At 52.3% G+C, this 9,645-nt stretch overlaps 1 protein-coding gene across 2 annotated transcripts; it reads left to right on the top strand.

Annotated features, from left to right (window-relative positions):
* Window positions 1–969: 969 nt before the first annotated feature.
* LOC140902424 (chemerin-like receptor 1) lies at window positions 970–5,426 on the top strand. Of its 2 annotated transcripts, none has more exons than XM_073322476.1 (2): window positions 970–1,142; window positions 3,594–5,426. In XM_073322476.1, exon 2 carries the CDS (start codon window positions 3,635–3,637, stop codon window positions 4,724–4,726), a length of 1,092 nt encoding a protein of 363 aa, XP_073178577.1. In that variant the 5' UTR covers window positions 970–1,142; window positions 3,594–3,634; the 3' UTR covers window positions 4,727–5,426. The 2 variants fall into 2 exon arrangements, with proteins under 2 accessions (XP_073178577.1, XP_073178578.1); XM_073322477.1 differs by having other exon boundaries at window positions 970–1,152.
* Window positions 5,427–9,645: the final 4,219 nt, after the last annotated feature.

The following is a 9,645-nucleotide window of genomic DNA, read 5'->3' as shown; positions in this document are numbered from 1 at the left end:
CCCCCGTTTCTTTAATAAAAGGGTGTTTGCTGGGGTCATAAACAGGCTGCAGATTCTGTGGAGCAAAAAAGCTCATGCTCTAATAAATTGGTTAGTCTCTAAGGTGCCACAAGTCCTCCTTTTCTTTTTGTTTAAAGTTGTACAGTTTCAGATTCGTGGTCACAACTTTTGACTTTTGGGCTCCTTTAGTATAAATTAATACAACAGCCCCCTACTCTTCCCACTGGACCCCACTCAGCTGTGGGACAGAAACCAGGAGTTCTGACTCACAGACCCCCATGTTTTAACCCACTCGACCCCACTCCTCAGCCAGAGCCACGGATAGAACCCAGGAATCCTGGCTCCCAGCCCCCCTGCTATCACCCACTAGACCCCACTCCTCAGCCAGAGCCACGGATAGAACCCAGGAATCCTGGCTCCCAACCTGCTATCACCCACTAGACCCCACTCCTCAGCCAGAGCCACGGATAGAACCCAGGAATCCTGGCTCCCAGCCCCCCTGCTATCACCCACTAGACCCCACTCCTCAGCCAGAGCCACGGATAGAACCCAGGAATCCTGGCTCCCAGCCCCCCTGCTATCACCCACTAGACCCCACTCCTCAGCCAGAGCCAGGGATAGAACCCAGGAATCCTGGCTCTCAGCCCCCCCGCTATCACCCACTAGACCCCACTCCTCAGCCAGAGCCACGGATAGAACCCAGGAATCCTGGCTCTCAGCCCCCCCGCTATCACCCACTAGACCCCACTCCTCAGCCAGAGCCACGGATAGAACCCAGGAATCCTGGCTCTCAGCCCCCCCGCTATCACCCACTAGACCCCACTCCTCAGCCAGAGCCAGGGATAGAACCCAGGAATCCTGTTCCACGCCTGTGCAGATGTCAAGGGTTACATCACTCTTCCGTTGTTCTCTCTGTTGGGGCAGAGGCTCAGTGTTCTTCCTGTGTTGGTCAAGTGCTGTGGACCACGCCTTGCTAGCAGCACATACAAAGGCATCCCGGGCCTCTGGAGGGTTTGAGATCCACTACCCGAGAGGAGCAGACGGGGCTGGCTTCAGAGGAGAGGATCAGCCAGGGAGAGGCTGCCCTTAGAGAGCCCCATAGACGGGAAAGGAGACATCACATGCACCGTGAGCACCCAGAGGTATAAGAAGGTGACCAGGACTCCCGGGTTCTCTATGTGGCTCCTGGGAGGGGTGTGGGGTCTAGGGGTTAGAGCAGGGGGGCTGGGAGCCAGGACTCCTGGGTTCTACCCTGGCTCTGGGAGGGGAGTGGGGTCTGGTGGATTAGAGTGGGGGTGGAGGCTTGGAGCCAGGACTCCTGGGTCCTCTCCCCACCTGTGGGGGGGGGCTGGGAGCCAGGACTGCTGGGCTGTATTCTTGGTTCTGGAGGGGTAAAATCTAATAACTAAAGTAACTGGAGCTCCCATCCCGTTCAGAAGAGGAAGTGGTGCTGGGACAGGGGTGCCATGGAGCCTGCCTTTCCTCTTCCCCTGTTTAACAACCACCCCTGGGTTGGGACATCGGGGCGGGGGGGACGGATCCTGAGGCCTGCGTGTCAAGAAGCTGGTGTTTGAATAGGGTGTGCTGAAGAAATCGCTGCAGGAGTGGGCTGGCAGCCACGAGAGGCGGGCCAAGAGCCTTCCAGCTGCCCGGTTACTAGCCTTTCCTGGAATCAGTTGCTACAGATTTTACAAATCTTTCTGTGCACTTCCCAGCCCTTCGTTTAACTCAAGGCCTCCAGGTCTTTGCCCCCCAAAATCTGGGGAGGCAGCCCCAACTCTCCCTGCACAGATCAGTTAACTGGGGGCAGAGTCTGGGGTAGGGGTGGTCTGACCGTGGGAAGTTTTTCCCACATGGAGATGCTGCCTCTCAGAAGAAATGTGCCAGATTTATGGACTTGGCTAGCCGGGCTGTACCCACCACGGTCACCACTAGAGCCCAAAGCCAGGAATCCTAAAAGCCAGCCCTCCCTGCTATAAACCACTGGTCCCCACTCCCCTTCTCGTACCAGTAACAGAACCCAGGAGTCCTGACCCCAGCCACCCTGCTCTAACCCCCTGGTCCCCTCTCCCGACCCAGGGGTGGAAGTAGAACCCAGGCATGCTGATCATCCCCAACTTTTGTCTGAAAGTTTGCAAGGCATATCCCGGGTGGGAGGGGAGCTATTAACGAACAGCCTGCTAATCACTGTGGGGCACAGAACACCTCCCTCCCCCAGGTTTCCCACAATTGGGTCATTCATCCCCTACTGCAAGGTCTGAAGGTCATGGCGGGGTAACTATGGGAGGGTCTTAGCTGAATAATAATTTAAACCCCACTGAAATAGCAATAAATAATTCACTGATCGTGCTGCAACACACAACTAACCACAAGCATTTTGTTTTTCCATCTGAATTTCTCAGTGTCCGGGGGCCCCCCAGTGGCAGCCTACAGATTTTTGAGTATCACCTGGTGAAATATTTTGATTGAATTGTTTTTTTTTTTTCAGTGAAAAATGCAGATTTGGTGACACTGAAACATTTAATGAATCCAGGCCGGTTTCACTAAATCGCTCATTTCAGGACCCTCCCCCCCCTCGGCCTGCCAAAAAACAAAGCTCACCCCCCTCATTGAAATATTTCCACTGGGCATTTTTGGAAACCAAAAGTGTCTATTCTCAATGACTTCTCATTTTGAAATATCCTTGAATTTTATCCATGTTTAAATGATTTGAAGCCATGAAAAACACTCGAGATCCAAATGAAATGGTTCCGTTCAGGTAGAAGGAAATGCTTCCCCAAACTGATTTTTCCGAAAATTGCAAAAAAATTTCATTGTGGTTCGATCTGAAACAATTTTTCCTCCTCAATTGTTTGGAATCATCAGCAAACCAAAAAGTCCATTATTGGAGGGCCACCCAATGGCATCCAACACAGATCATAGACCTCACCCCAGTAATTCCTCCTTGAACTAAAGTCAAATCTTTTAGAAACACCTCCAGTCTTGATTTTGAAACTGCCAGTGATGGAGAATCCACTAGAGCCGTTAGGAAGTTATTCCGATGGTGAATTCTGTCACCATTAAAAAGTTGCCCCTTATTTCCAGTCTAAATTTGTCTTGCTTCAACTTCCAGCCATTGGGTCTTGTTAGGCTTTTGGTTGCTAGACTGAAGAGTCCATGGTCAAATATTTGTTCTCCATGTAGGTATCTATAGACTGGGACCCCTTCAACTTCTCTTTGTTAAGCCAGATAGATGGATTTCCTGGAATTTCTCACTATAAAGCAGGTGTTCCAATATTTGAATAATTCCCACTGCTCTTCTCTGAGTCCTCTCCAATTTATTACCATCCTTGAGTTTGAAGACTTTGACCTAACACAGTGACCGGGAAATAAGTAAATTAATTTACCAGTTAGGGGCCAGGAGAGTATCTTGGTCCCCTTTCTCTATCATCTTTGTCCAAGTTTCTCACTGAGTGTAAATGTTGTGCAACAGAATACAGGAGTCCCACATTCCCTTGGTCCTTCTGAAGGGTGGTGTTCCCTCCAAGTCACTGGCTGGTTGGGAGGTTGCCAGGGGAGATAACTAATGGATGAGTTCTGTTGGTGTGTGACAGGTGGAGAAAGAAGTAAGGCAGAGAGAATTGAAAACATCCCCATGGCTGTGGAGGGCACCTCTCTTCCCACAACTCTGTTGGATGTCTCCTCCACCTTCTATTATGATGATCCTATGTACAATGATGAAGATATGGTCCGTAAGCAAGCGCTCTTCAATAGCATGCATGTGGTCACTATGGTCATCTATTCCATTGCCTTTGGACTGGGAGTGACGGGCAACGGGCTGGTCATCTTCATCACTGGCTTCCGGATGAAGAGGACAGTCAACACCATCTGGTTTCTCAACCTGGCCGTGGCCGACTTCATCTTCACCTTCTTTCTCCCCTTCAGTTTGGCCTACACAGCCCTGGGCTTCCACTGGCCATTTGGGAGGGCATTGTGTAAGATCAACAGCACTTTGGCCTTCCTCAATCTCTACGCCAGCGTCTACCTCCTCATGGTCATCAGCATAGACCGCTGCATCTCCGTAGTGCGCCCTGTGTGGGCCCAGAACCACCGCACACCCCACCTGGCTTTCCTGGTAGCCTTGGGTGTGTGGGTCGTGGCCTTGGCCTTGTGTTCTCCGAACCTATACTTCCGCCACACGGCACCCTCCCCATACAACAAGAATATCACCAACTGCTACAACAATTTCGACACAGTGGGGGAAGGGGCCACCGAGGAGCAGAGAAACAGGAGGAAAAACACAAACCACCGGGCCATGATCATCAGCCGCTTTATCTTAGGCTTCCTTATCCCTTTCACTGTCATCGTGTGCTGCTACGGTGCCATCTTGGTCAAGCTAAGGAGGAACCAACTGGCCCGATCTGGGAAGCCCTTCAAGGTCATTGCTGCCGTGATCGTGGCTTTCTTCCTCTGCTGGCTCCCCTACCACATCTTCTCTTTCCTGGAGATGAACCGGACACCCAGCATGGACACCACCCTCATTGTCGGCCTTCCCTTGACCGCCAGCCTGGCCTTCATCAACAGCTGCCTCAATCCCATCCTCTACGTCTTCATGGGTCAGGACTTCAAGGAGAAGCTGCGCCGCTCCCTCTTCTCAGCCTTCGAAACTGCCTTCAGTGAGGAGGCTGCCAGCATCACTGCGAACACGAAGAGCAAGTCCACAGACATGGATTCCCAGGTCTTCTAGGCACCATGCATCTGCTGAGAGCTGGGAACCTCAGCTGTGTTCAGCCAGAACCTCTCCCCAACATCAACAGGGGCAAAATTGACCCAGTGAACGTCACCCTTCCATAGACATGATTCCCTGCTTGACTCTGCTTGTGTTGATATACCCCTGCCAGGGATGGCCTAGGTTCGCTTGGTCCTGTCTCACCATGGGAGAAGATGCTTGAAGGCCTCTTAAGGTTCCTTCTAACCCTACATTTCTGTGAACAGATGCTTCCGTGTGGATTGATAGAAGCCAACGAAGAACAAAATGCCATCACCTGGTAGTGGGATCCTTCACTGATTTCTCTGTAGTAAATGCATTCAGTGAGCATAACTTGAGCAGCGTTTTCTATACCCAAGAGTGATTGTGGGGGCATCCAACTGGAGAGATCTGGTGTTCAGAGGAACTTTGTTGAAATGACGTCTCCATTTGGTCTCTGAGAACAGACCCCAAAACCTTCGCTTTTCTCCTTTCCTCCTTAATAGCGGGTCGCTCGGTTTCTTAATGAGCAGAGTTCTATTGAAAGCTGAGGCTGTACGAAATGAAATGCGGATGCCCTTGCTGATCCTGGGAGCTGGGAATTGGATCTGAACGGGACACACAGCCAAGATAATAAAGACAATAGAGCTGCGTTGTAGAAAGATTCTGGTTTCTTCATTTAAAAAATAAGAAAGACACCTTCTCAATCAGGGGTGAATTGTTCACTGTAAGGGGGGATTCTCTGTAGGGAGGTTCAGTTCATTATGGGGGGGTCACTCAAAGGGGTTATGAGCTCATTATAAGAAGTTATCACTATGGTAAAAGATGACTTGTTTGGAACTAGAGCTCTGGGAGGGGAGTGGTGTCAAGGGTTACAGCAGGGCATGGGAGGGGGACGACGACTTGGAGGCAGGAGTCCTGGGTGTGATTACGGGGCAGGTCACTTTTTTGAGGGGGGCAGAGAAGGGGTGAAGGATCGCAAACAGCTGGGCACGGGACAGAAGGGACCCAGGGGAGGAAAAAACACCTGCGACACACGATGGTCCAAGGGCAGGGCCCTGGGGTTGGTCAGTGTCACCGTCCTGTCTGATGGCTCCAACTTGCTGCCACTTAGTGGCCAGATGCCAAGATAGGCTGAACCAGATCCCTCTCTGTCGCCTCTGGTCCGCCAGATGCAGTGACCCTTCATCATGGCGGGATTTAAAACCCGGGTGGGAGCGGGGATCTGACAAGCACTGACTCCTGCACAAATGGAGTTAATGCACAAGGGACACCCAGGTCTAACTCACTGGACCCCACTCCCCTCCCAGAGCTGGGGAGAGAACCCAGGAGTCCTGGCTCCCAGCCCCCCTGCTCTACCCACTAGATGCTACTCCCTTCCCAGACCTGGGGATAGAACCCAGGTGTCCCGACTCCCAGTGATAGTCAGAAGGGCCAGTCTCTGGCTGCAAGAGAGCACAAGACCCATCCTCCTCCCGCTCGGGGCTGCACAGACTGACAGACCGCAGAGCAGCTGGACCAATGCCCCGACTCCTTCCCTGTCAATGTTCCCACCCATCCTTCCCATGGCAGCTCGACTCCCTGCCAGCTGCCTGCCCCTCCCTGTGTCAGCCTGGCCCAGACAGGGACCAGGACACAGAACTACCATCACTGGATCCACCCTATGGGCCCATCTAGCCCGGTATCCCGCCCCCTCCCTGCCTACCTAGATCAGGCCCATGGGCTCAGCCAACCTGATTTCCCGCCCCCTTATTTAATGCCCCTTTGTGCAGCCCTAGAGCTTGGTAACCAGATGCCAAAGCGGCCATCCCGGGTTCCTGAAGGCCTGGTAGGTTCCTCAGCACTGGACAGCTCCACCATCTCAGAGCACATGGCACTAAAAGTTACAGGAGGAGCAGAGAGACAGAGGGGCTGGTCCAGGTGGGGTGGGAGCAGCAGAGGGGGCTGGTTCTTGCCCCCAGGAGGAGGATGAAGGCCACCTCTGTGGAGAGGAAGGAGGTGAAGATGAAGTCGGCCATGGCTGAGTTGAGGTTCCAGACAGCGGCCATCAGCTGGCGATGAAGATGACCGGGCTGTTGTCTGTCACGCTGAGTAGGAATCCAGACTGAAGAGGATGGCAAAGAGAACGCCTGTCCATTCACACTGGGCTCCATCCTCTTCTCCATGCTGGTAGGGATTCCCGAAGAAGGGGTGTAAGGTGCTATTCACATACGGAAAGGCAGGGTGGGCCCGGGGGGCTGGAAGGGCATGATCTCCTCTGTCCTACGCCATCCAAACCCACATCCACCATCACCGTTAGCGCTGGCGGGCCGAGGGTGCAGGGGGTTGGCAGAGCTGGGCAGAAAAGGGTTTCCCCATACCACACATTTTGGAAAAATGTTCCCATCCCAACCCGGAGCCAAACCTTGAAATTCCAACATTTTCATGAACCAAAAACCTTGTGGGGGGGAAATCGATTCGGGACAATCAGAGCTTCCAAGGCCAGAAGGGACCATTGTGATCATCTAGTCCACTGGTCCCCAAACTTTTTACCTCGTACCCCCTGCTTACCCCTGTCCGCATCCCTCCCACCACCCCCTGGCACTAGGGGTGGGAGCAGAGCTCTGGGAGAGGGAGGGGTGTGGACAGAGGTAAGGGGGCCAAGGCTGGGGCCACAGCTGGGGGTGGGCATGGAGCCTCGGTTGCGGGGATGGCAGCCAGGGCTGAGAACAGCCCCAGGGACAGGGCCAGCAGCTGGAACTGAGCCAGACGTGCCCCCCGAACCTTCCTCGCCGCCCACCTAGGGGGCGCCCCTCCCAGACTGGGGACCTCTGATCCAGTTTGACCACCTGGATAACACAACTCCTACCACTCCCGTGACTTAATTCCTGTTTGAACAGGAGCAGATCTCTTAAAAAAAATATCCCAACTTGCTTTAAAAAGTGCCAGTGGCAGAAACTCCACCCCCATCGAAACGCTCCGTTCCGACCGCTTCGAAATGGTGTGTTTCAATCCCACCCCTTTTTACATTTTTTTTAGCTTATATTTGCCAGGAAGAAAAGGTTATTTTGGAAGAATCAGACTCTTTCGTCTGGAATTTCAAAACTCCCCCCCCCAACACCCCTTTTTGAGTCGGGAGATCCGCGGAATTCCCGTGAAAAGTTCCAACTTCAAGTAAATCGGCGTTTTTGGACAGGCCAAAAAGTCTTGCCGAAAATGTCGACTCTTCAGATAAGTAGAGAGATGGGCTGGAAACCCCACCCCCTTCCTCCCCTTGCAGAGTGGGCAGAGCTTTCTCTTCCCTGGAGCCGGGGCTTCCCCACTTTTCTCTCAGAAGGGCGGGGCTTCTTCTTCCCCCTCCCCTCTCGCTCTGCCTGTTGATTGGCAGCTACCTCCCCATGCCATGCCATGCGCTGATTGGCCACAAGTCAGTGCCACTCAATAATTGGCTGCAGGATATTGAGAGACGAATGGGCAGGAGCTGGTCCAATCCAGTTCTGACTAGACCAGTGGGGGGGCAGAAGAGGGAGGAGCCAACCCAGGCCACACCCCAATAGGCCGAAGTGGGGTGCAGCCGTGTGAATAGGGATGGGGCGATGGGTTGTGTGGGAAATCTCCCTTCCAGGGCTGGGGCAGCTGGATGTGGGGTGGTGTCTTCACACTGGTGGGGACAGGATAGGGGGTAGTAGTGGGGATAAGGGGCCATGAGGTTCCCTCTGCAGCTACTCCCCCATGCCCCATTGGTCCGTTCTGAATCTTCCCTGACTCAGCCCAGGTGCCACCCTGACCGTACCCTCTGCAGAACCACAGCCCCATCAGCCACTGAGGGGATCCACCAGCTCCATCGAGGGGCTTTAAGGGAAAGATTCAAAATTTTGAGACTCAGTGAATTGTCAGCGTTGGCCTCACACTGCATGGGACATTTAGAAAAGCAGCCTAATTAGTGATCCAAAACATTGCATTTCCGTTAAAAGGCCATTACCCGATGGAAATCTCATTCATTCCAAAATGCCGATCAATCACCCAAACCCTCCATAGTGACTCCTGGGTTCTATCCCCAGCTCCGGAAGTGGAGTGGGGTCTAGTGGTTAGAGTGGGTGAGGGGCTGGGAGCCAGGACTCCTGGGTTCTATCCCCAGCTCTGGGAGGGGTGTGGGGTCTAGTGGGTTAGAGCAGGAGGGGCTGGAAGCCAGGACGCCCGGTGTCTATCCCCAGCTCTGTGAGGGGAGTGTGGTCTAGTTGGCTTTCTTTGTGCCCTTCACTACTTTATGGAGCTGACCGCCCCCAGGTGGAATAAAAATAAAAATTCTACTTTCCAAACTGCTCTAGTGCAGACAAAAGACCAAAGAGAGACCAAAAAACTAAAGACAAAGATCCCCTGGTAAATCAGACATTCTGGTTTACAGTTTCCCTCCAAGTATTTGACAAGGGCAGTACAGCCAACACCAAATGTTCAAAAGTCATGGGACAGGCCCCAAAAGGAATGGAATTTGCTTAAAAATCTTGAAGTTAAGAAAAATAGTAATAAATCAGAGCTCTTTTTATGTATCTTCTGGTCCTGCTCCGTTCTGGGTTACATTTTTGATCTTTTCTCCAAAAGGACTAGAAACGTCCTTATTTTCTTAATGAAAGCTGCTAAAATTCTCTTATAATATTTCTAGGAGCTGGGGCTCTAAGTCAAATACTGTGAGAGTCACAAAAAAAATCATGAAAGCTTGCAACACAGCAAATGGTTAATGTAGGGGGGAAATGAATTTTTTCTATTCTGCAAAAAGACCATTTTCCTGCAGCAAATCCATTCATACCAAAAGCGTCAAGCAACTAAACAAATTCTCCATTTCCCCCAGGAATTCATTTGCTCCCCTATTGCACTGGTTCCAATTCTAATCCGACGTCCATTTGGTTGGGGCATCTCAGTTGTGCCCCGAATTCCCGGCCCAA

The sequence above is a fragment of the Lepidochelys kempii genome, chromosome 24 (assembly GCF_965140285.1).
Source record: "Lepidochelys kempii isolate rLepKem1 chromosome 24, rLepKem1.hap1, whole genome shotgun sequence".
Lineage (NCBI taxonomy): Eukaryota > Metazoa > Chordata > Testudines > Cheloniidae > Lepidochelys > Lepidochelys kempii.
Note: the sequence above shows the minus strand (reverse complement) of the source record. Positions and strands in the feature narration are given on the sequence as shown.